This window comes from Brachyhypopomus gauderio, chromosome 1 (genome assembly GCF_052324685.1).
Source record: "Brachyhypopomus gauderio isolate BG-103 chromosome 1, BGAUD_0.2, whole genome shotgun sequence".
In the NCBI taxonomy this organism is placed as follows: Eukaryota; Metazoa; Chordata; class Actinopteri; order Gymnotiformes; family Hypopomidae; genus Brachyhypopomus; species Brachyhypopomus gauderio.
This window is the reverse complement of record NC_135211.1, coordinates 25,416,360-25,442,777: the sequence shown is the minus strand read 5'-3', so window position 1 is coordinate 25,442,777 and position 26,418 is coordinate 25,416,360. Positions and strand designations below refer to the sequence as shown.

Here is a 26,418-nt window from a genome sequence, read left to right as displayed (position 1 = left end):
TCTTCCTTCTTTACAAAATGTTGTGCAATGCTTTGCTAAAACTGTCATGTAACATTTTATTGCTGGTTTTATATCAGAAATTAATACTGTAATAAAAATATGTGGCAGTTTATAAAAATATATGGGGCAGTCATGGCCTGGTGGTTAGGGAACTGGTCTTGTGACCGGAGGGTCGTAGGTTCGATTCCAAGACCTGAGGCCATGACTGAGGTGCCCTTGAGCAAGGCACCTAACCCCAACTGCTCCCCGGGCGCCGGGCTAGGGCTGCCCACCGCTCTGGGCACTTGTGCACCACAGCCCCCTAGTAATCACTAGTGTGTGTTTGTGTGTGTTCTAATTGCACAGATGGGTAAATGCGGAGGACAAATTTCGATTGGGGTGTAAATTCACAATTGACAAATATGGCACATTTCATTTCATTTCAGTTAAGCATTATTAAAGAACTTCAAAAATGATTCCTATTATGTAAATAATAAAAAGCCTATAGAGAATGTGGTGCTACATTGTTGTAGTAAAATCTACTAAAGTACACTGAGTAAAATCTAATTGTATAATTCATGTACGCAAGGTAACATTTACTGAAACATTTGTAGTTAAATACACTGACAATTATGAGTAAATATTACTTGAATATATGCTTTGTTAAATTTACTTGCTTTCAGTGGTAAATATTACTTTGGTATTACTAATAAAAACTGTAAGGAGATGCAAGTACATTTTACTTTAAAAATTGCTATGTTAAATTTACTTAGTATTTCTGTGTGTAAAATGTGTACTAGGTTTTTTTAAGTAAACCTCACTCCATATTTTTTGTAGTGTATCATATATTTTTATTCTTAAAATTTTAAATACTTTCACTGAATATGAATATTAAAACATTAGCAGAATGTCAGAATTATATACAAGAAGAAATACAAGTACATAAATTAAAATCAAATTTACTTCAGTAGTTTACATATCAGCAGATTGCATAAATATTGATTGAAGGTGTCCTCTAACATATAATACACATCCGTTTGAATTCGAATTTCCGTGTCCAAACTGCACTGTTTAGGTAGTAGTCTATTTCATACATAACCTTTGTAATACTACATATCACCCCTATTTAAACAAATACGAATAGAAGTGGTTAAGCATTTCAACAAGAATTGCGACTTTGAGTAACGCATGATTGTTTTGTTTGTTACATCAGACCGACGTTTTAGATTTCTATATTAGAAAAACGGGCACATGTACACTTGTTTTTTTACTTTGTAACAATTTAAAATGCTGTTCGTTTCCAGGTTTATGATAGTTGCGTGACTTCGGCGCTAGGACCCAGATGAGCTCAATGGACGCTCGACACAGTCCTGGCGGCAGCGGGACTTAACGCGCTCCCCCATTCCAAGCTGAACTTCCCTAGCTGACGTCAGCTGGCAGCCTTGGCACTACTCGCCGCTCCGGACATAGCGTTGAGAAAATGCTGCTCTCCGTACCGCCAAGGACAGGAATCAATCCATACAACGGATACAACAGCAGAAACAGTAAAAAGGTAATGCTAATATGAGCTTTTTAACTTACACCGGAGGTGACTGCCCAGACGAGAGTTTTCATAGCTTTTGCAATAGAAACCAATTTATGCATGACAGTAAGCTGCAGTGTCCTTGAGGGCGACGCTCAGAAACGGAGAAGTTGAGCTTTCCTGAAGAAATTGTCTGTGTACTTCATATTTTTCGTTATGTGTGTAAAAAGTCACGGTTTCTTCTTAGGTTGTATTTATCGTAAACAACCTTCTGAAAGGCCTTCCCAAGTTTTAAGAGCGCTGATGTTGTTGGACTCGACAAAGAGTCATTGGAAGGGACAAACTTTGGTAGGAACGCTGGAAAACGACGTGTGTATGTGTGTGTGTGTGAGAGAGAGAGAGAGAGGGGAGGGGAGAGGGAGTGTGTGTGTGTGTGTGTGTGTGTGTGTGTGTGTGTGTGTGTGTGCTTGTGTTCCTGCACCTCGGGAAAGAGTGAGATAGGAGATAGAAGATCGAGATGTTATCTATTAGTTATTATAAAGATAACGTTAGTACCGTTTAAGAGATGCAGGACAGGACGCTAAGACATACCATAAACTGGAGCGCCTGATTAATTTTTACTGGAATCCGCCAAGTTTGGCAAACTTCTGTAAACTCAGAATGCCCCACCCCTTGAAAGAGCACACGAGACGACTACAGTTCGACTTAACAGTGTAATATATGACACAACAGACGACTACAGTTCGACTTAACAGTGTTATATATGACACAACAGACGACTACAGTTCAATTTAAGTGTTATATATGACACAACAGACGCCTACAGTTCGACTTAACTGTGTTATATATGACACAACAGACGACTACAGTTCGACTTAACAGTGTTATATATGACACAACAGACGACTACAGTTCAATTTAAGTGTTATATATGACACAACAGACGCCTACAGTTCGACTTAACTGTGTTATATATGACACAACAGACGAGTACAGTTCGACTTAAGTGTTACATACGACACAGCAAACGACTACAGCTAACGACTAAACTTAACTGTCGTGACGCCTCTGTATTTTCCTTATTTTAGCTTTGTTTGCTGTACTTTTCACTATTTTACGTGATTTACATAATCCGAGATGTGAATTGTGCCTGACAGTTCGAGGATTTAAACATTTACATCTCAGATATAGACTAAGGAACAATGTTAGTTTCGAAATGTCCGTGCTTCCACAGACCTGCACAGACCTGGAACAACTCTTCTGACAAAGTTAACGTCGAGTTCGAGATTTGTCTGCCCTAACATCTTTAAAGTAGGACCAATAAGTAAATATTTTTTGTAAATGTAGATGTACTTTTAAATGTTTGATCATCGCACGATGAAATTGTTTGACTTAACATCTGCGATCCACATAGTTTTCACGTGTTGGTTTACCTACTCAGAACTGCTCACTAGTCGAGAGCCTCTGGCGGACCTATTGTGCAACCGTGTAATGTAGGCAGTGTTCACATTGGATAAAAAAATTGTCCGTCATTAACGCGCTCGATATCACCGCGTAGCGCGAGGTGGCCCGGGGCGCTGCGAATGCGTCACAAGCAACTGTCCATGAGAATTTTGAACGTCATGGGTAAATCAAGCTTCTCTGTAAACTGATTATGGCCATTTATTACTCAGCATAACCAAATGTATTTGTGTAAGAAAAGGAAACGTCCATCTCGTAGACATCTTTATAATACTAAGTTGTCGGCTGTGTGGACATTTTTATTAGTTGAACTACATCCGCGTAGGTTAAAATACCCCCAAGCCAACTTTTTTCATTTACAGCTATAGACGGACTGTGTAATTCAGAGATACTTACAGAACTCTTTTTTATTTACTTTTAAACTGATATACTATGTTTTACTACCATTGTGTATAATGAACCGTCATAGCAATTTAGAAGTTCAGAGAACGTGCTTGATTCTTGATGTTTGCCTCTTGCACCACTACAACCCTAAACCTAAGTGAGGAAATATAGTTTATAGATTGTATTCTATGAACTTTGGTTATTGTAGTACAATGAACTGTATTTCCCAAGAACAATCATGCATCTGTCTGTAAAAGGGTGTAACCCAGATGCCCCGATGTTGTGTTTATTTCCTCCCATAACAGGAAGGTTAGGGTTAGTGCTTAAATCACTAGCAACCTAAAGCCACACAGAGGATGTTGTCAAAAGTTAAAACCGTAAACGATATTTCATCAATGAGTGCAAGGATTTGAAAGTCAGCCCATGTCTGCTGCACATATGCTGAAATCCTGTAATTCCTGTACAAGTCTGTAGTAAACAGCAGTTTCTATAATGGAGTATACATGTAACACCTATAAGGTTATAGCAGTGTTATTATTCACAGAATTATGCTGATTAAGTACATACATCCTAACACAAACCCTAACCCTGCAGTGACGCACAGTGCATACAGAGCTTTCAGAAAACTGTTTTTTTAATTTATTGATTCCGATCTGAAGAATCATTAATTTGTGAATGTATAAGTTATATGCTGCATCACACTACCATTGTCAAATGGATTTAATTGCAGCTTTTTTTTTTTTTTTTTACTATAAATGGACATAACACTACAGAAGAAGTGATTGGGTTTTGTTATGATTTAAACAGAATGTATCACACTGTAAACCTGAGAAAACTGATTGCACAGAAAGAAGACTCGATAACTGTAAAGCGTTAAATGCATATCACAGAGAATTGTAAAGCATTAAATACAGATACCACTGAAAGAACACTCGATAACTGTAAAGCGTTAAATATAGATTATAGAGATCTGCCAAGCGTTAAAAATATATCACAGAGATGGAAGAGTTTGTGACAGCAGTGTTGCTCAGGCTGTTTACCAAACTATTTTCAGGATGTGAGCACAGAAGTGGATTTCAATATATAACATCACTCTTTGCAAGACAAAAGAGTTTTCTTTGGTCAAATATCCAAAGCTACATTTTTACATTAAAGGGACTGAAACAGCATCCTTCATGGCTATAAAGTTGAACTTTGGAGTTCATCTAGAGGTCAAGTACGCACATGGAGAATTCCAGACATATCTCTGCTGCCATCTCTCCTTCTGTCTGGCCTGCCCCCTGGCTCCTGTACCTAGGCCATGAGGGTAAACAAAGGCAAGAACACAAAATAAATGATGGAAAATAAATGAGGGGTGAGGGATAAAAAAGGGCTTTTGTGAGTGGGTAGCGATTAAAGAACCAGATGGCACAGGGTTTTGAGTTACCACATTGCCTTCAAAATGACGTTACTCAATACTACACTTCCCAGACATCCTGGCTATACTTCTCTTAACTGGTGAGCCATGTTAAATATAGCTTAGGCTCTATAATCAAGAAAAATCAAGAAAATGCTTTATTTCTGGCCTACCTGAGAAACTAAGATAGAGATGTGTGTTTCCCCCTTTTTAATGTACTGATGCAAAGATGGTGAGGCACTGGAATGCAGAGAAATAATATAATAAAATAAATAATAAACAATAATAGTATAATATAATTATTCATAAACAACAATGTAATAAAAGAAATAATAATATAATAAAATACACAAAAATAATATTACAATATCATAAAAATGTATTTTTTTGTTTTATGTGCTGTACCAAATTTCAGTCTTAATGTATTTCTGTGTTTCCTGCTGTCTACAGTATTATTGTTTTCTTTATTAATTTGCTGTTGGTGCTAGAAAGAACCCTTTGTGCCCTTTGAAACTCTGGGTTTTCATGGCTTAATGCAGTAAACACCTGCAGCTACATGTTGAACACTTCAAATTGTGAATTGTGAATACTTTTCACTAGGGGTGGGAATCGTTTACTATTTCACGATTCGATTCGATTCCGATTTTGGGGGCCACGATTCGATTCAAAATCGATTTTCGATTCAAAAAACGATTTGATTTATAAAAATGTCTGCTTCAGTCTATAAAATCTGCATCTACTACAGTCTATTTTGCAAGACAGAATGACAAATACAGAAAATTAAGTGTCTTTCACATTTAATTAACAAAAATAAAGTGCTTTGGTAAAATAAAATGGTTTTTGTTGTTGTTCTTGAGCTTCATTTTGCGAGCTGTCAGGGCTGGCGCGGATGCAGTTCCCTGAGCCGTTGCTAGGGGTACCAGACTCAGTCCCAGACTAAAGCCTGGTTTAAGCCTGGTTTATACTTTCGCGAGCGACCGTAGCGCGCGGCTCCGCCCACCTCGCGCGACCCTGCGCGAGCGGTGTAGGCGTTTATACTTTCGCGAACGTCGCGAGCGTCGCTGCAGTGTTCTCCGAAACGATAGGTGGCGATAGGTGGCAGTGGAGAATAAAAAACCTCTGCAAAACCGGGGAAAGAACATTTTTACCTGACCAGAGACCGTATATATATGGAAGAAAAATAGTTCCATCGGATTTTGAATTCGTATTTGAAGCACTGAATTTGTTTGCCCTTGAATTTGAAGCTCTGAATTTTTTTTGCACTGAAATTATGCATCTGAATTTTGTTGCCTTTGAATTTAATGCTTATTAAAATACAATGAAAAAAAATTCGGGCGTTAAAAAATTCAAAAGATTTTTTTTCAAGTTGCTCGAATTCGATTGGTCAAATTTGGCTCACAAAATACGCGTGCAAAATTTCGCGTGCTAAAATACGAGTTCAAAGATATTCAGAGTAAACATCCGGGACACAAAGGATGAGCAATCGATTCAAGACTCCAATCGAACCAAATCCAACCAATCACGCTCCACTGGTCACGGCGCTGTTTGAAGCCACAGGCGGAGAGAGAGTGAGTTATGTCGGCGCACGGGATCGGCTCCTCTTCGGTGAGTGTATTTACTCCTTTATTTGTCTATTGTGGTGTTTTTAAGATTCAGTAAGATACAGTAAACGACGTGTTGCACATCAGAGGTTTGCGCTAGACTGATCTTTTTTTTTAACTCGCTATGTAGTCAACATAGCTGCGTATGTGTGTGTCCGTCAGTCCACACTGTGCTTTATGATATTATATTTATCATAAAACATTACATTCGTTTATTACTTCCTTACCAGTCGAGTAGTTTACAGTTGTTTTCAACTGTCTCCGTGGGGTAATGGTTAGTGACGAAAGCTTCGGACAAAACGGGCCTGGGTTCGATACCCGCGACTGATGAGCTATTTGTTATAATTAATATTTTTTATTCATTTATATATATACTGGACCGGTGCCAGGACATATTCAGTGGGGGTGGCGGCGTGTGATGATTGTTGAGCGAGCGAGGGGGCAGTAGCAATAGTAAAATAAATGGGTCTTATTATTTAAATTGAGGGGGCGGGACACCTCGCCTGAGGGGGCGACGCCCTTTTTTGAAGTAGAAGTTTCAGAACTTGAGTGCAAGTTGTTTTGTTATTTTTAATACAAGGTATTTCAGTTTGATCATATTCCAGGATTAAAAGGCTGTGGTGAAGTCTATGGGTCGTTGTAACAAGCATCTACTATGATGTTCTCCATTACCTTGAAGGAGAGGGCTCAACATTTCCAACATCACACACATCTTCTGTTGCCACTATGTGTTCCTACCACGCCTGCAGGAAGACCTAGATACTTTTTGTAGTGGTTGGGACAATCATCCAATAAGAACAGAGAGCCACATGACCCCTAATCAACTGTGGGTGCTGGGTCATTCACATCACCCAATTCCTGCAGCAGATAGCACAGAGGTACATGAAAGTGTAATATGATTTTAACAAATAGTGTGGTTTATGTATAAAGTTTGGAAGTGGCTATTTTATCCACATAAGTGTATACAACTTATTTGTAGGGAATGGAGATTCCCAATATTGAGTGGGACAACAACGGACTTCCCATTGATGACCACTCAAAAATCATTGTCCCTCACACAGAATGCCCACTGACAGATGAACAGATGACAGCTTTGAGAGATGCAGTTAACCTAGGAGCTGCATCCCAGTCCTCTGGCTGTGATCTTTACATTTCTGCTGTCCAGTTTTGTGAGAATTTCCTGTCTATTGAAACAACTGGTCTGAGAATTGGAATAAAATAACACATCTTTACAAAGTTAAGACCATATGAATGAAAAATTAATGGCAAATTTTGTCATCAGTTTTAGTTTGAGTAATAAAAAAAAACAATAAAAAACTGAGATGCAGCTTCATTACTTTTTTAAATTATTTACAGTGTAGTAAATGGATACAATCAAAAGTTGTTTGATTGCCCAATTTTGTTATTCTGATGTTTGACATAAAGGTAAAAATTATACACCACAGAAAATAAAACTAATTAAAACTCATGCTTGACTCACTTTCATTTTATTAAGAGTTGAAGTTTTCAAAAATGATATCAAACATAACAGAGTTAGTCAAATTCCCTTCTGCCTCTTTTGGAAAAAGCAAGGCCACTGTCAGGTCGTCGAGTGAGCACTGTCCACATTGGGGATTCTTTAATCCCTCGTCTAATGCATGGTTCACAATACACGACTTTTCAGTCGTCAGGTTTTTGTGCCGTCCGCACTACTATGACTGATCGGCGACGCGGGCTCACGAATTACACGACTGGGGAACTGGGGAATCGCCGACTCATCTTGCTGCCGTCCAAAAACACGAGAACACGAAAACGAAACTCTCGCCAGAACCAGCAACACCACATAGAAGAAAAAAACAATGTACATGTACTCCACATTTTCGTTATTATAATTTTTTTTTTTACCGTTTAAACACTCCATAGTCCCAAGTTGCCAGAATTATTTCATCTCTCCGTTGCAGTGAACATAGATATAATCAATCGCACTATTTCTCCAGTGCTGTCACAATAACTTAAACACAGTGTTGTAGTAAAGTTGTAAGAAAGGTGAGGAGTTTGTGTGTTTGCTGGGTTACTGTTTTGAAAGCATTCTTGAAAGTTTTTTACATTCTTCAGAGATATCTTCAGCGGTGCCGCGGTTCTCTCTCCGCGTTCCCATTGGCTGTAGCTAGACGCTGCTGCCGACTCTCAGTCGCAGACTGCTAGATATTAAACATGCTAGATATCTGCCGGTCGTCTGCGACGAGTCGGCGACGGCTCGGCGAGCGTCTTTCAGCAGTTCACACAGTGATCGCCGATTTGCCTCCGACCACAGTTTCTGTCGCCGATCAGTCGGCGACTGAAAAACCAGCCTAAAATCGTGTAGTGTGAACCGGGCATTAACTGCTTGATCTGTCTTGTGACACGTCCAACTACCTGTTTAGAGTAATAAACAGAAGAGAAAATGAAAAAATAAATTCCTTATCCAAAAGTAAACTCAGAGAGAAAGATTTTATACATATAATAATAATTTAAAAAAACAAATCGCTCGTCAGGCCCGTTTTGTCCGAAGCTCTCGTCACTAACCATTACCCCACGGAGACAGTTGAAAACAGCTGTAAACTACTCGACTGGTAAGGAAGTAATAAACGAATGTAATGATTTTATGATAAATATAATATCATAAAGCACAGTGTGGACTGACGGACACACACATACGCAGCTATGTTGACTACATAGCGAGTTAAAAAAAAAGATCAGTCCAGCGCAAACCTCTGATGTGCAACACGTCGTTTACTGTATCTTACTGAATCTTAAAAACACCACAATAGACAAATAAAGGAGTAAATACACTCACCGAAGAGGAGCCGATCCCGTGCGCCGACATAACTCACTCTCTCTCCGCCTGTGGCTTCAAACAGCGCCGTGACCAGTGGAGCGTGATTGGTTGGATTTGGTTCGATTGGAGTCTTGAATCGATTGCTCATCCTTTGTGTCCCGGATGTTTACTCTGAATATCTTTGAACTCGTATTTTAGCACGCGAAATTTTGCACGCGTATTTTGTGAGCCAAATTTGACCAATCGAATTCGAGCAACTTGAAAAAAAATCTTTTGAATTTTTTAACGCCCGAATTTTTTTTCATTGTATTTTAATAAGCATTAAATTCAAAGGCAACAAAATTCAGATGCATAATTTCAGTGCAAAAAAAATTCAGAGCTTCAAATTCAAGGGCAAACAAATTCAGTGCTTCAAATACGAATTCAAAATCCGATGGAACTATTTTTCTTCCATATATATATACACCAGGCATCAAACATAAATATGGCTTTGCAATGTTGTCCGAAACGATATGTGGTAGTATAAAGAAACACCCCTCAAAAAAAGGGGAATGAACATTTACCTGACCCATTTTGATGTTGCTTTGTGTTTCAGGTTTGAAAAGTGCTGGAATTTAGGCTAAAGTACATTAAAATGTTGAAATTACGTTAACAAATACGAGCCTCTTGTAATTCCAGGACGAAACATGAGAGAACGTGAAGACGTTAAGATTGGGCGTTTTGAAAATAAACAAATAAACAACCATTAAATAATGTGATAGAAAAAAGCGAATTATTTCGATTCATTTCGAGTATATGTATAAATATTTAACTTAATTAAGTTTAACGTGCTGGGAAATATTGAAATGGACCTTTAAAGTGACGTACAAGTGCTTTAATTCCACCTTGTATAGGTGTATGAACCCGGCAAACATGACTTTGTCCATCGCGCTGAAGTGCGGCGCGCGCGAAGTTACAAAATTCGAGAGGTGCACGGGCGGAGCCACAGCGCGTCGAGTATAAACCAGGCTTAAACCGGTGTAACCGTACGTTCTCTGCCAGTCTCTGCTTTCTGTGATTGCTGATCGCTTATCGTCTCGCCACCTCTCTCTGTTATGCTTTCTCTTTACTTATTCGAGTATCTATCTCCTGCAATGCTTCCTGACCCATCTCAAGTTTTCCCTATCCTGTATTTCTTCCTATCCGTTTTGCCTTTATTTTTGGGAAGGGTTTTATTTTGCTGCGGCGTTTTTTACCAGTTACTTCTGCTGGTGTCCTTGGTTTCGTTTTCGCATTGCATTTATCCGCGCTGTTTTTTAAGTTACTGTTGTTTTGTTTCTTCCTCCCGTCTCACTACGGTTGAGTGTTATTTTCCACGCGTTGTATTTTCCGCATTGTTTTTTGTTTCTATTTACTCCGTGACCTCACGGTTTTGGTTTCTATTCTCTCGCGTCGAGTCTTCCGTGTTGTTTTGTTTGTTCGTTCTGGGTCGCTGTGCGCGTTTCCCTCTCGCTAATACATGTGACGAGTGTCAAACGTCTTGATCTTGCACTTGGGTCCACCCTTCTCTATATTATTTCTCACCCTTCTCTATATTAACGCTCCCGTGCTCACCGCGTTACACAAGCCTTGCACACGAGCTACATTGTGTCCAGTTCGGTCTTCCCCGGCATTCGGTAAAAACCAAAACGAACCCATATTTTTGCCTTAAATGAAGACCGGAGAGGTTGAATATCTCTTTCCTCCATCTGTTTTGAAACTTTTCCACGCATGAGTGTGTCCCAGAATCTGCTGCGTAAAGTCTCGCGTAATTTTGTAATTACGTAACGTGAGACTTCACCACGACTTAGAATCGATTTTGGGACATTTAAAATCGATTCTGAATCGTAGTAAATGAGAATCAATTTTTGATATATGAATCGATTTTTTGGCACACCTCTACTTTTCACTGTTATGGATTCTTTATTGTAGTTACTCAGTGTAAAAGGTAACATGATAAGCGCAAGAAAACAAAATATTTACTAAGTGGTTGAAGTCATTATTGAGTAGTGACTTCCAATGATACACAATTCAGCAAAACATGAAGCGAAAGTTCTCTTAACACTCTCTTTCTCTGAATTTTAACTGTGAAACCTTGAAGCCAGGAGCAAATCCTTTAAACCCCTATAAGGGATTCTGTAACGTGGCTCGCGCCACGGAGCGAGGAGACGGACACAAATGCAGAGATGAGCGAGATTTAATACAGGGAATACCAAAACCAGAGTCGATAGAACAGGCAGGGGTCATAACGTGCAAGCAGTCCGAACAAGAACAAGAAACAGGCATGACGAGACGAGAACAGGGAAGACTCACGGACCAGGCAGGAACAAACAGATGACGGGAAATACAGGGCTAGAAAAACAACGAACGTGAAAGCACAAACCGACTGATAGAACAAAGCACAAGACGCTAAGTAGACAAAATCACGGATCCTGGACTGGGGAACTACTGGGACTTTATACATAGAACTGAAACAAGGGACAGGTGATAACAATGACACGGGGGCGTGGTAACAAACAAGGAATCACGAAGACAAACGAGCGGGGCGGGACAAACAGGCAGGGAACACGGACATGAGGGAACCCAGAGTGACAGCTACGAGAGGGGGCGTTGCCCTACGTGACAGATTCATTTAAGCTTCTTTATATGAAGCTGCTAATATAATCTTCCTTTCCTAAAGAAATCAGTTTAACATTTATCATATTATCATTTGTTATTTATTAAACCATAAATTAATCTGGAGTAAAGATGTGCTGTATTCTGAAAGTACCCCACAAACCATGTGTCTCCAGGTGTTAATGTTTGTTGTTATGCATTTCCGTTGACTTTATAAATATGCATTATATGTCTGAGAGTAATTAGCTTCACCATGGATACCTGAGTTGAGAAAATTAAACAACCCCTTTTTTGTTTGTTTGAGCATAATTTTTAAAGACGTCTTTATTTTGGTTAATCTTAATTACATTCTGACAACTTTAAATAGTGATGGATATCTTAAATGCAAATACCTGTATAACAAATTTTCTCCTCTAAAACACTCATTTTTACCTTAAAAAGTCAGTTACTTTTATTTTACTTTTATTAAGTCAGTTTTATTTTCCCATTCATTTTGAGTCATTGTCACCTTATATCAAATGAAATAAAATTGTCACGCTTGGCTCCGCCCTCCTCCTGTCTGCCACACCTTCTTTGTATTAATCCTGCCTTTATTTGCCTTCGCACCTGTTTCTTGTTTGTTTCATTATTGTTCTGGTATTTAGTTCCTGGTTCTCTGTGTTCTCATTGTGGGTTATTGTGTGTGTTTGTTTGACCTGGTGGTTTAGTTCTTGTTACTCTAATTGTTAACCCTAGTTTTGTGTGTAAAAGCCTTGTAAGTATTTGCATTTGTATTTGGTTAGTTTAGTCTCCTTGTCCGTTGTATGTTTTAGCTTTAGTTACTCCTAGTAGTGAATTCCCTATTCATTCTTAGTTTATTCCTGGTGTTTGCTTTGTGATCTGTTACGTTGTCTGACTCTGTCTGTCTTAGCGTTTGTGTCTTCTTAAGCCTGCTTTATACCTCCGGACACGGACGAATTTCGTCCGTCCGTACCAAACGTAGCCTCCGTAGGGGGCCACTATACCTCTTTCCGTTTCCAACGTTGTTATGATTTTTTTTAATACATCCTCTAGAGGGCAGTATAGTCAAATTCCCGGCACCAGCGCACCAGCAATCTCCTGCCAGCTGTTTTTGCATCGCTGTTTATCGCGATGACCTGGCACCGTAGCAGAATGTAGCCTCTAACCAACTCGCAAAGTTTCTCTTCTAACTCGAGCGTCATTTTTTAAAGTCCAGTACTCTTCTTCATTGATTTTCCCGAATTGGTGTACGCCCGATGCTTCTGACTCTCTACTGCCCCCTGATTTGCGGTTTATATTGCTCCGTTACTACGGATTCGTAAGCGCTCTGGCAACGGACCCACTGACGGATGAAACGACCTCCGGAACCGGACGAAATGGTCCGTATCCGTAATTACCGTAGGGTGTGAATGGGCCTTTAGTCTAAGCTTCTGCGTTTTTGAGTTCCCGATGGTTTTCCCCCGTGTATAAGTTTTAAGGCCCATTCACACCCTACGGTAATTACGGATACGGACCCTTTCGTCCGGTTCCGGAGGTCGTTTCATCCGTCAGTGGGTCCGTTGCCAGAGCGCTTACGAATCCGTAGTAACGGAGCAATATAAACCGCAAATCAGGGGGCAGTAGAGAGTCAGAAGCATCGGGCGTACACCAATTCGGGAAAATCAATGAAGAAGAGTACTGGACTTTAAAAAATGACGCTCGAGTTAGAAGAGAAACTTTGCGAGTTGGTTAGAGGCTACATTCTGCTACGGTGCCAGGTCATCGCGATAAACAGCGATGCAAAAACAGCTGGGAGGAGATTGCTGGTGCGCTGGTGCCGGAAATTTGACTATACTGCCCTCTAGAGGATGTATTAAAAAAAATCATAACAACGTTGGAAACGGAAAGAGGTATAGTGGCCCCCTACGGAGGGTACGTTTGGTACGGACGGACGAAATTCGTCCGTGTCCGGAGGTATAAAGCAGGCTTACGTGGTCTGGCGTATTTGGTCGTTGTGGTTTTGTATATCTTGTTTACTTTAGTCTCTGCTGTGTTTCTCTGTACCTTGTATTATTTCAGAATTCTTATTTACATAAACTTATTTTTCCTTTCATAGTCGCTGTGGTTCGTTGTATTCATTCGTTAGTGTTTCAGTTTAGTTTGGTATGCCTCGTAAGTCGCGCACTCCGTGTGGGCGCGGTTTCTTTAAAGGAGACTAGCTCCGCTAAGGTAGCAGTCCACTCTTCACCGCAAATGTGTCCGACCCCAATTACATTACATTATATATGTAATTGTTTAAACATTTAATGGAAAAGCAACCATAACCCTAACCTGTGCAGTAAAAAAATAAATACAGATGAATCAAAATCTGTCACTTAATTAATGTGTGGTAGGGGAAAGGAAGCTTTTTTGTTAGTTTTTTACCCAAGCAGTTACAGACTGGCACAAAAAGACTTTCTATCCACTGAGCAGTCATTGCTGCGAGTTCATTCATGTTCAAGTGATCAGTCTTTGTCTCTTTCCTTGCAGACATGTTAGTATGACAATTAGACAAAATCTTGTTTGATGACTTGTAAATGTTTGTTTTTGACACAGTAAGTGACTAATTTGACTAATCATACACTAATGACAACTATAATTTTGGTCAGTTTGTGAATGTTTGTGTGTTTAGTCATAGAGGCCAAATTGCGTCCCAATCATACGAATGTTCTTCATTCATGTTGTGGCGTCATTCATGTTATTAATTTATTGCTAAGCGGGATGAGAAGCAGTACCTGTGACGCGCGGGCAGGGCGAAGGATGAGACACTGAATCCTTGCGTACCAGACCGTCACTTTTAATCTTAAACACAGATTGCGCAATAGCGCACGAGGAACAATCAAACATGTACACAGAAACGTGTAGACTTAGACAACGACGAGCACAGGACACTGCGCGAGCGCACATTAAATAGACAGACCACATTAGCCCCATGTGATTACGAGACGATTCGCAGGTGAGACACATTATTCACACAACATAGCCATCACCGCGGAGTTCCGCTGACGCAGACAGAGCACGTGGACAACGTTTACACACGCCCAAAAGGGAGGGGCCGGGGTCCTCAACGTGACAGTACCTAGTGCTATCTACGCTGGGGACAAGGCAGAAGAGCGTACATTTACCACTACATTTACCAGATTGTACATTTACCAGTGGATTTAATTGGGTCATTAATGGTTTCAATCGTTTTCATATTTTGCGGTAAAACAAAGTTACTGCCGTTCGCTACAGCTTGCGTTGAACACTGTCAGAGTTAGCCACAAGCTCTTGTGAAAAATAGGTAGATAGGCCTATTAAGTTCGCGTCAACCCTGTGTAGTTAACGGTGACATTAAATAAGAAACAAGATTTTTTTCTAGTGTCTCTGTAGTTCTAACTGGTGAATCCATAGGGACCTGTGAGGATAACAATCGCGCCAGGGCTGAAAAGGATGAAGATGAAGTTGTAAACTCTTGTCATTTGATAGCCTACCCTGTGCTTTAGCCCATGTTAGAAGCCCATGTTTTTTGACAAAATAAAAACACGTGAACCCTGGTATTTTTTACACTCATTTTCGCCGCTGATGTTATTTATTGGTTCATTAAGACATCATGGTTTTGACTGAGCCATCTGGAATGGCGAAAGCGGGCTTCTTGCATTTACGGATCTGGTTCTATTCATTGACAAGACAGGTAAATTTCTTTCAGCGCGACATTATGTTGTGTTGAGAGAAGACAACAGGGAAGAGCGTGTCACGAAAGGCTTGCCGTGTGAAAGCTACTAAGCTGTTGCTATTAATGTTGCTATTATTTTTAGTCACTGCTGTAGCTTCTGTCACCGTTTTGCTACATTCACAAACATAGTAGCTACTAGTTACTCGCTTCTCCTGGAACGTTCGCTAGCGTCCCTGCGAGTTTAAAGTGAGAAGTAAACCAATCCGCACCCTGTATTCCAATGGCCACTTTTCAGTATTGCTTTAATTTAGGTATTTTTTACTATTATGGATCCCCCCCCCCCCCCCCCCCCCCCGATCCAATTACTTTGTTATCGCTTATGGTGCAATTAATTATTTTTGGCTCAGCTACTAAATTAAAAATCATAGTAAGGTGAGCAATTTGAAGTTCTGTTGTTTACAGTGTATACTGATTGGTTTTAGCACCCTAACCGTAATACTTAACGTTAACCCTAACCCTTGCAGAGAGCTATCTCCTCACCTCTTTAGTCTCATTGTGAAGGGGCTTTTGGGCTCCTTTACATGATTTGAAAAATCATTTTGGAAAATAATTACAGTTAAAATGTTAAAAGGATGCACTACCACTTATTACATAGATTGTCTGTGTAGTGTGTGCCGTGTGTAGTGTACACTATTATGGGATTATAAGAAGCTATAATCCCAAATTATTAACCTTCTGCATTATAAGAACAAGCAAAGAACATGTTCAACTTCAACCATGTTTACATGATTCTAACAAGAATGACCCATAGCACATGGAAACTACCTTTACATATTTTTGTCCCACAAACTAAAATAGAAGATCTCAGGGGTTTTTTTGTGCTGAATTCAGATTTTCTAGCATGTATGGTTTTGAGTGACAGAGCCATTACATTTTATAATAAGTATATAATTAATATAGAAATAAGAGTGTTGTTACACAATATATGTGCAAACATATTCCTGAAATTACCACCTGTAAGATCTTTGCCTGTATTCTGCCTCAGGAACATCCATCTCAAGTGTCAAGTGATGCTCTGACAGCAGATTGATTACGCTGACGGTTGCGTTGAGAGTTGCTGCAGCTGGCTGAGGTTAGGGTCTAGTGTTAGGGTTAGGGTCTAGTGTTAGGGTTAGGGTTAGGGTTAGTTAGGCTCCATACCCTCTGTTCCTCCAAGTTATAATATGGCTAATTACATTGCCCATGATTTCCATGCATGGCTGGCAGATAGACAACCTGAGATTCAGTCCTGATAGCTGGTAATACAAATCATGCTTGTGGCATTTTATTATTTTTTTTTGCTGGCTATAGACACAGATTGGCATAGCTTTCAAATTGTTCAAGCACAGTCAAGCTGCTATTGTGTTCATGTTCCTGTATAGTGAGTTGAGCACCAGTAATCCTGTATCAGACCTGTATCAGTCCTGTATCAGACAGTGCTACAGCGTCATCATTTACTTGTTCTGCCTGTGTTTGTTAGAGATCTGCTCTTGCTTAGACTTCACTTAAGATAAGCATAAGCTCTTGCTGGCACATGAAAGCTGTCATGTTGAGGACCCCGGCCCCTCCCATTTGGGCGTGTGTTTATGTCGTCTACGTCTAATCATCTGCGTCTGTAGATCTCCGTGGGTGTGGTTGTGTCTCGTGATAATCCGTTTCACCTGTGGCTCGTCACATAATCATGCGGGGCTTATGTGGTTTGTCTATTTAATGTGCGTTCGTGCAGTGTTCTGTGCTCGTCGTTGTCTGAGTCTGCACGTCTATGTGTTTTCCGTGCGCATACTGCGCTTTATCTGTTAAAATAAACGTGACGTCTGTCTCCAAAGAAGGATTCAGTGTCTCATCCTTCGCTACTCCGCCATCGTCACAGAAGCAAGATTTAATGTGTGTGTGTGTCTCTGTGTGTGTGTGTGCGTGTGTGTGTGTGTGTGGGCAATTATGCAATTATGTGAATAGTATAAATATAGAGTGGTTTTCCATTATGAAGAAATAAAGTATCCTCACTACAAATGTCTTTCGACAGTATGGCTTTTATATATGGAGTTTTCCTCCAGCTATTTATCTTCCTATTAGTTTATCTTTTATTTTGGGAAGTGTTTTGTTTTGTTGCTGCGTTTGCCTGCTGCCAGCTTCCTCCCCTGGCGTCCTCAGTTTTGTTTTCACGCATCGTGTTTCTTCCACGTTCTTTGAGTTGCCTTTATCATTTTTCCCCGTGCTTATACGGTTGAGTTTTCTTCTTGCGCGTTGAGTTTTCCGCATCCTTTTGAGTTTGGTTTTTCTACAATGTGTGTGTGTGTTTACGTGCACGCTGTGGGATTTATTTTCTGTTGACCTGCGTGTGTGTTCATTGCATGCACGCAGTTTTCAGCGATTGTCTCCTGCCTGCTTCATACGGCGCTTGGGTCTATCTCTCTCTACATTTTCTGGCGTGGTGTGTACCGATTGTACACCCGTTATCACAGAACGAATCAGCCTAAAATGGACTCGGCCTTTTCACATGAAGCAGCAGCACTTAAAGCTGTAGTAGACAAGGGCAACTACTAGGCAGCCATGAAAAGGTACTCCACCAGATCATGGAAGAACTTAATGGCATGACAACAATGTTGCAGGCATTGAGCACTACGCTCCCCACTCCTGGTGTACCTTCTCCTGTTAACCCTGTAGTTTCTCCCGCTGCTGCAGTCCATCCACTCTGAACTTGCGTTACCACCCCCAGCACGTTACACAGGGGATCCTGATGGGTGTAGGGGTTTTTTGTTACAATACGAGAGCTTCTCTAAAGCTATGAAAAGTGTGTTTTATCACCCGGCGTCAGGCGGAGTTGTTGGTCTTCGTCTGTTACGGTAGCGCCAGGGTAAATCTACGGTAGATCTACGACTTCAGAACGCTGGCTGCTGAGAGCGAATGGGGTCAGGATGCCCTTATGACAGTCTACCAAGAGGAGTGTGTGAGGAATTGAAGGACGAGTTAGCTCTTCGCGATCCTCCGGTCGATCTTGACGCACTTATAACACTTACCGTACGTCTTGAAAACTGATGTCGTGAACGTAGAAGCAATAAGCGTCCTACACCCCGTGACACAATCCCCATGGTAGAAACCTTGCGTATCCCAAACGCCCGAGATACTGACCCTGACCCGCAGTCCATGCAGCTAGGCCATACACGTCTCTCCCAGTCCGAGAGACAATCACGCCTCCGAGAAGGCAGATGTCCCGAATTACAGGGAAAAGGGTCGACCTAGCTGAAGTATTCAGTAAACAAAAGGCAGGCTTCCTTCCCCCTCACAGAACCTACGATATGGCCATTGACCTGCTGCCCGGTGCTAGTCCTCCTAGGGGCCGACTCTTCTCCCTGACCGCTCCAGAACGCAAGACCATGGAAGAATATATAAAGGAGGCCCTGGCCGCAGGTTTCATCTGTCCCTCTAACTCACCTGCTGGTGCGGGTTTTTTCTTTGTTGGGAAGAAAGACGGGGGGTTACGGCCCTGTATTGTGGGCTCAATAAGGTTACAGTCAAAGACCGTCATCCTTTACCCCTCATGGCCACGGCCTTCAAAGCGTTACAACAGGCCACCATATTCACAAAATTAGACCTACGTAGCGCTTATAATCTGGTTAGAATCAGAGAAGGGGGCGAATAGAAAACCGTGTTTATCACCCCCTCAGGTCACTACAAGTACTTAGTTATGTCTTTTGGTTTAATGAACGCCCCAGCGGTTTTTCCACGCTTCATAAATGAAGTACTCAGAGAGGCTCTCGATCGATACACCTTCGTCTACCTGGACGACATACTCATTTATAGTAACTCTGAGTCCGAACACGTCAGGCATGTGAGGCGGGTTCTTCAGCTCCTACAGGAAAACCACCTGTACATTAAGTTGGAAAAGTCGCTCTTCCATGTCCATGAGGTAGCTTTTCTGGGGTACAGGATAACCCCGAACACCCTGGCCATGGATCCATCCAGTGGCCGACTCCCGCCTCACTATGTCAGGTCAGGTCCAGAGGTTCTTGGGGTTCACTAATTTTTACCGCAGATTTATAAGGGGGTTTAGTACTCTAGCTGCCCCTCTTATCAATCTGATGAAGAAGACACCAGGTCCTTTTGTGTGGTCATCAGAGGCTCAACAGTCTTTTGATAGACTTAAGGAACAATTCATGTCGCAACCCATCCTGCGTATGCCTGATCCCGACCTTCCATTTATTGTGGAGGTTGATGCTTCCGATTATGGAATTGGTGCTGTTTTGTCTCAGTGTTCGGGTACCCCTCAGAAGCTTCATCCCTGTGCCTACTTCTCGCACCATATGTCGCCTGCTGAACGTAACTACGATGTTGGTGACAGAGTTGCTCGCTGTCAAACTGACGTTGGAAGTGTGGAGGCACTGGCTGGAGGGGGCCAGTCATCCATTTCTGATATGGACTGACCATAAAAATCTGACCTACCTCCAGCAGGCCAAACGACTCAATCCTAGACAGGCTAGGTGGTCACTATTCTTTAGTCGGTTTGATTTCACCCTCTCCTATGTGCCCGCAATAAGGTCCCCCATACCAAGCCACCTGGTCTCCTATGTCCTCTTCCTATTCCGTCCAGACCTTGGACCCACGTGGCTCTCGATTTTGTCACTGGATTGCCCCCCTCGCAGGGCAACACAGCCATCTTGTTTCTCCATAACATCATGAGGTATCAAATCAAAAATTCAAATCAAATTTTATTTATATAGCGCTTTTTACAACATTTGTTGTCACAAAGCAGCTTAACAAGTGCCGAGTCCTAGCCCCCAGTAAGCAAGCCAAGTTTTTTTTCCCTAGTTTTTTGCATGAGGAAGAAACCTTGAGAGGAACCAAGACTCAGGGGGGGACCCCATCCTCCTCTGGCCAACACCAGTCACCATGACAACAACAACAATTTAGACAGAAAGATATAAAGAAAAGGAAAATATGTAATAATGTCCATCATGGTGTAGGCTATCCGGTCAGGCAGTAGGTGGCTGGCACTGGATGGATCGCTTGTCTCTCCTCATCTCATTTTTCCTCGAGCAGGTGGGCAGCCATGTGGAGAAAATAAAACAGGGAAAATTAGCTCTGTATGAGGACAAATACAGGACAGATGAAATTAAACACATTTCTGGAGTGTGGCAGCAACTCCGGCATTAAGTTAAACTATTACAGCCTAGCTAATAAGGCAGAACCAGAAGGTAACATAGGCTTGGGGGCATTCTGAGACAATGGCATCCATCCACTGCACTGTCAACAAACTTGAGTGACCACGAGCAGTGACAGGATGACAGCACCAGCGCCCCAGTCTACCATAAATCCCTTCGTCTATGAACCCCTGGATCTGTACCTTTATCTAAGGGGGGATGTTAATTATCAAATGCTAAACCAAATAGGTGGGTTTTCAACCTAGACTTAAAGATTGTGACTGTGTCAGAGTCCCGGACGCATTTTGGAAGGTTGTTCCAAAGCTGGGGGGCCTTATAAGAAAAGGCTCTTCCCCTTCTGTTACCTTATTAATTTGTGGAACTAATAAAATACCAGCACCCTGTGATCTTAGTGGACGTGGGGGTTCATAGTAGAAAATAAGTTCCTGGAGGTATTCAGGAGCAAGCCCGTGCAGTGCTTTATAAGTTAATAATAGAATTTTAAAATCATTACGGAATTTAACTGGGAGCCAATGCAGGGCTGATAGGACTGGTCTAATAGGCTGAAATTTTCTAGTTCTAGTCAGAACTCTGGTTACGGCATTTTGAACTATTTGAAGTTTATTTAGATTCCTATTTGAACATCTTGACAGTAGTGAATTGCAGTAGTCTAATCTGGAGCTAACAAAGGCGTGCACCAATTTTTCTGCATCATCCTGTGATAATGCATTTCTTAACTTGGCAATGTTGTGGAGATGTAGAAAAGCTATCTTAGTAGTATTATCTATGTATTTATCAAATGAAAGGTCGGAGTCGAGTATGACGCCTACGTTTTTGGCTACTGTGCCAGGTGTAATGGGGTAGTCTGCAAGATTAAGCATTCGATCTGGAATTTTCTGTCTTGAGGCCTTAGGGCCCAGGAGGAGAACTTCTGTTTTGTCCTCATTTAGTTGGAGGAAGTTTAGAGACATCCAGCATTTAATATCTCTTACACAGGCCTCAGATTTTCCTAAACTGAGTATCATGGCTTTCCTGTGGATGTGGTGTCCGATAGGGGGCCACAATTTACAAGTCAGTTCTGGGAGGCTTTCCTGAGTCTTCTGGGAGCCAAAGCCAGTCTCTCCTCGGGTTTTCACCCTCAGACCAACGGCCAGACAGAGAGGACTAACCAGGACCTGGAGCAAATGCTCAGGTGTCTGGCATCCTCAAACTCAGCCTCCTGGTCTGACCAGCTCCTTTGGGTGGAATATGCCCACAACACATTATGGCACTCTGCCATTGGCATGTCCCCCTTCGAGTGTCTCTATGGTTACACGCCTCCTATGTTCACCGACCAGGAGAAGGAGGTGGCTGTTCCGGGGGCCCGCGCCTTGGTACGGCAGTGCCGGTTGGCCTGGCGCAAGGCCTGTAAGGCTCTGTTGTCAGCCTCTGCTGGTTATTGTCGTCACGCAGACAAGCACCGTCTTCGTGCCTTGTCCTTCCGCCCGGGGCAATGTGTCTGGTTGTCTGCCAAGGACCTCCCGGTCCGGGGTGAGATCAAGAAGCTAGCCCCTCGCTACTTGGGGCCCTTCAAAGTGGAGAGACGTATCAATCCCGTTACTTACCGGCTGGTGCTCCCTCCTTCCATGCGAGTTCACCGTCGGCGCCCCGCATGTTTGACGGCGGTTCTGTTTACACCGTCAATCATTTGTTAGATCACCGGCGCGTTCGGGGACGGGACCAGTACTTTGTTGACTGGACGGGTTATGGACCCGAGGAACGTTCCTGGGTTCCTGCCTCTCGCATCGTTGAGTCGCGACTTCCGCCGACAGGGTGGTTCATCTGGGCCCGCGGGTTCTTGGGCCTAGAGGGGGGGCTCTGTCAGGGCTGGCTCGGATGCCACGCCTTCTACCTCCACAAGAGGTAGACTGAATCGGCGCAATCAGCAATGATCCGTTTCACCTGTTGCCATGGCTTCTTAAGGAAGCTTGTGGAGACGGATCATTGCTGATTCGTTTTGGCTTGCCCGATATGTTCTCAGCCCTTTCTCTTGTCTCTCAATCTTGTTGTTGCATTCTGTTTTAAGTAGGGGTGGGACGTGATAAAAAATTTATCGAATTAATTATAAGCTTTGTAATTAATTAATCGAAATTAATCGCATTTTAATCGCATTTCAGTATTTTACATGAGAAATTTTAATTTAAGTTTGAATGATGAATGAATCAATGAACATAATCATAAACCTCAACATCTTGTTTATTCTTCCACCAGTCTACTACACAGACCAATAGATGAGTGCAGAAAACAGCAGTTTTCAGAACACTGGAAATTCTGACCAAAAATGAATTATTTGCCACAGGCATCTCCATAGTGCCTAGAAGTGGTCTTCTGCATGCTCAAAGCAAATGACTGGATCTTCCATTCATCATCTATAATATGAGCTGTCACACCAAGATAATTCTTGTTGCTAACAGAGGTCCAGTGATCCCAAGTCAGAGCCACATTTGGGGGCCCTTTACAATAACCTGTTTTACTTCCTTTTCCTCATCATACAGCTGCTGGATTTTCTTCGACATTTTCTTTCTGGACGGCAGTTCATAACTTGCATCAGCTGATGCAATTTGCAGCACTTCTTGTAAGGCCTGGATTATACTTTCGCAAGTGACCGTAGCGCGCGACTCCGTGTACCGATCGTACACCTGTCATCACACAGAATGTTTTACAAATGAGAGAGACTGGCCTAGTTGTCTCTCGTAATCACATATAAAAGAAGACCCATGATACCGAGTGCTCTGGGTGCACTTGTAGCTAATTAATGAGATTGGACCTGTTTTCAGAGGCATCCTTTCCTGTCACCACATCTGTCCTAAACAGATTTGTCCGGTCTGATCTCTCCACTTATTCTAACTGTAACCTTCACCCAACCTCTCCAAGAACCTAAATAAGGAGGTTTCTGTAACAAAACAAAAGAAGGAGTGATATTATAAATGTCTAAAAAAATGTCTAGCATTGTATTTAGGCTCTGTTCATAAAGCCCATTACGGGAAGGGGCTTTTAAAGCAATTTCCAATCAAGAACTGGATCACTTGGGTTCTACTTTGGAGGTTTAAGTGTTTTTTAAGTACAACTGTGACTTGTATCTTAAAATATACTAATTTGGGCATGGGGGGGGGGGGGGGGGTGTTGATTGACATTGCCACAAAACAGTCGATAAATGAACCTAGAACATTTCTTTACATTCCAATGAAGTTTTTCTCGTATGCATGCTTGAAGCTTATTATTAGAAAGGAAATACAATGGACTGAATCATTGAATAGAGGAAGTGGAGTGGAGTGGAGTTGAATTTAAAAGCTTTGGGTGGTATTAATGATAGCAAAGCTACATACAGAGGCATTCTGTTACTATCTAGTGTAAGTTACAGGCTGTGGAGAGTTGTCTAATTTCATACCAGCTTTCACTTTATACTCACCAGGTTTCACTGTTTACAATTCAGGTTTCACTGTTTACAGAGCACGATGAATACAGTTCAGTCATGTTTTTGTGCTGCCTCCCTCCCAAATGCATCAACCCTTCCAACTCCCAGGATTCCTCCAACAAGCACACAATCCCATCCTATCAATTACGTCATTCAGAGGACATCTGCCTCTCCTAAATACGTCATTCTCATATGTCTGTGATTGACCCTCGTGTTTTTAAGGCAGTGTCTTGATTACCTTTATATGTGATGTATTGCCAGCTCTGTCTAGAAGTGTTTTTATGTTTTTGTCTGTTGTCTAGACTTATCTCAGCCTGCTTTGTTCAGCTTTGATTCTTGTTTTTGCCCTTTGGTTTGGTATTTTAATTGTGTTCCGTCACCTAACCCCAGTCTGGTCTACGTTTACGTCTCTGTTAAAATTGTTAATTTTTACACTGTTCCATGTGCTAATGCTGTGTGTGTTACACATGCATCTTCTAAATGCTTTTAATGTGGACAGATTCATTTCGTCTATGTAATCAAAACTCTTAGACTGCTCTTTGAAATATGGTGAGAAAATAACTTACATTTTGAAGCAGCGTTTGCCAGCTTTTGCACTGGCATAATGGTAGATGATTGGTTGAATTTATTGTTTTTATTGTTTTTTGAAGTGGCTTAATGACATAATTCATGTTTTAACAATAATATAGGTAGTTTGGTATGTGCAAATACTAAAATGCCATATTGGAGAGTGTTTTGGGGATGGTACATGCAGTCTGCAGACACAAGCAACGTAATGCACTGAAACATGAAACAACACATACTACAAACCGAAAGCTAATACACTATTTAAATTCATTCATAAACTATTTACATACATACATAAACAATATACATACATACATACATACATACATACATAAATTATGTCAGTTAACCTCAGAGGAAGCTAATACTTGAGATAAATTTGAAGGCATTGATTGGGGGAGATATTTATCATTATTAAATTACAAATGTTTTCCTCCAGTTCATGATCTTATGTGTTTCTTTGTGTCATGCAGCAGGGTTATGTGTCCTCCAGCCACCAGATGGCTCCTGCGAGTCCCAACACCAACAGCAGCAGTGCCAGCAGTGCAGGGGGAGGAGAACAGCTGAGCAAAACAAATCTCTACATTCGTGGACTCCACCCAGGAACCACTGATCAGGATCTGGTCAAGCTCTGTCAGCCGTAAGTCCGTGAGCTACACATGCTTTTAAGGATTAATGATTTGTTCCTTTTGATTGACCCTTGGACAGATCAAATTACAAAGACAGATCAATCAAAAGAGTTTGATAACACCCAGAATCAGTCTGGATAAGTTTCTGTGTTATTGTCTCTTATTGTTATTAGACAATTTTGGACAAGAGGCTTTTTTTGTAGCATTGTAACGCTAACCTAGAATTCTCTTACCTAAAATAGCAATATCACCTATTTTTGATAGCATACCACTAGCTAACCTGGCCAATACCTAATTGGCTGTGCTTTGGAACTGGCTCTGGCCTTGACACCAGTAGGGTTAGAAAAACCCACAGATCATAATCTAACCCTAACCAGTGTTATTTTTCTTCCACCTGCCACAGAAGAAAAATTCTAAAAGCCACTTCAATTTTTTATCAGCTACCATTTTCTAATGGTTAAAATGGTTAACCATTGGTTATTCATTTTTTTCTTAATTTTCTGTATCAGACTTGAACAATGTACCAACATTCATAGTCTCTTTTTTCACTACTGCGTAAATCAGTATCAGCTAGTTACCTATGTAGCAATAGCAACAGCAAAGCTGCATCCTAAACTACTAAACTACAAGCACTACTGTACTACTGTAACAGAAATATCAGCATCATTTAATTTTGAGAGTCCACTAGCTATAACATTTGCTAGATACTTAAGGTAAAATGCTAGTTACTTAAGGTAAATTAGACAGCTTGCTACTTAACGATCCTAGGTGGATGTAACAGCCGGAAAACCGTCTAAATTCCTAAAATACACAATTTTTTTTTTAATATTGTTATTTTTGGACATTAGAATTTAAGCTACATTAGCTAACTATCTGTAACTTCAGATTCACAATGAACTTGATATTTGGAATGCTGATTGTGGGTTGACACAAACTTTCAACGTTCTGCTGGTAAATGTGATTATCTGTGCTAAACATGACGTGTAATTGTTAAAAAAGCATGCAGGATCTGCCCTAAGTCTTATCGGAAATTAGGTAGGGTGGCACATGCGTATTGCTGCCCCCAACTCTATCAAAAAAGTGACTTGAGTAGAAGTTGAAGTGTTCTTTAAAAACTTTACTTAAGTAATAATACAGAAGTATT

The 26,418-nt window shown here is 41.3% G+C and overlaps 1 protein-coding gene across 2 annotated transcripts in view; it reads left to right on the top strand.

Annotated features, from left to right (window-relative positions):
• Positions 1-1,360: 1,360 nt before the first annotated feature.
• The window catches only part of LOC143514298 (RNA-binding motif, single-stranded-interacting protein 2-like), a 54,022-nt gene continuing 28,964 nt past the window's right edge, over positions 1,361-26,418 (top strand). Inside the window, exons 1-2 of one of the 2 annotated variants that reach the window (XM_077005302.1) lie at positions 1,361-1,531; positions 25,119-25,285. In XM_077005302.1, the coding sequence (XP_076861417.1) occupies positions 1,460-1,531; positions 25,119-25,285 (239 nt within the window). In that variant the 5' untranslated portion in view covers positions 1,361-1,459. The remainder of the gene's footprint in view (positions 1,532-25,118; positions 25,286-26,418) is intronic. The other variant, XM_077005313.1, reaches the window with a different exon arrangement.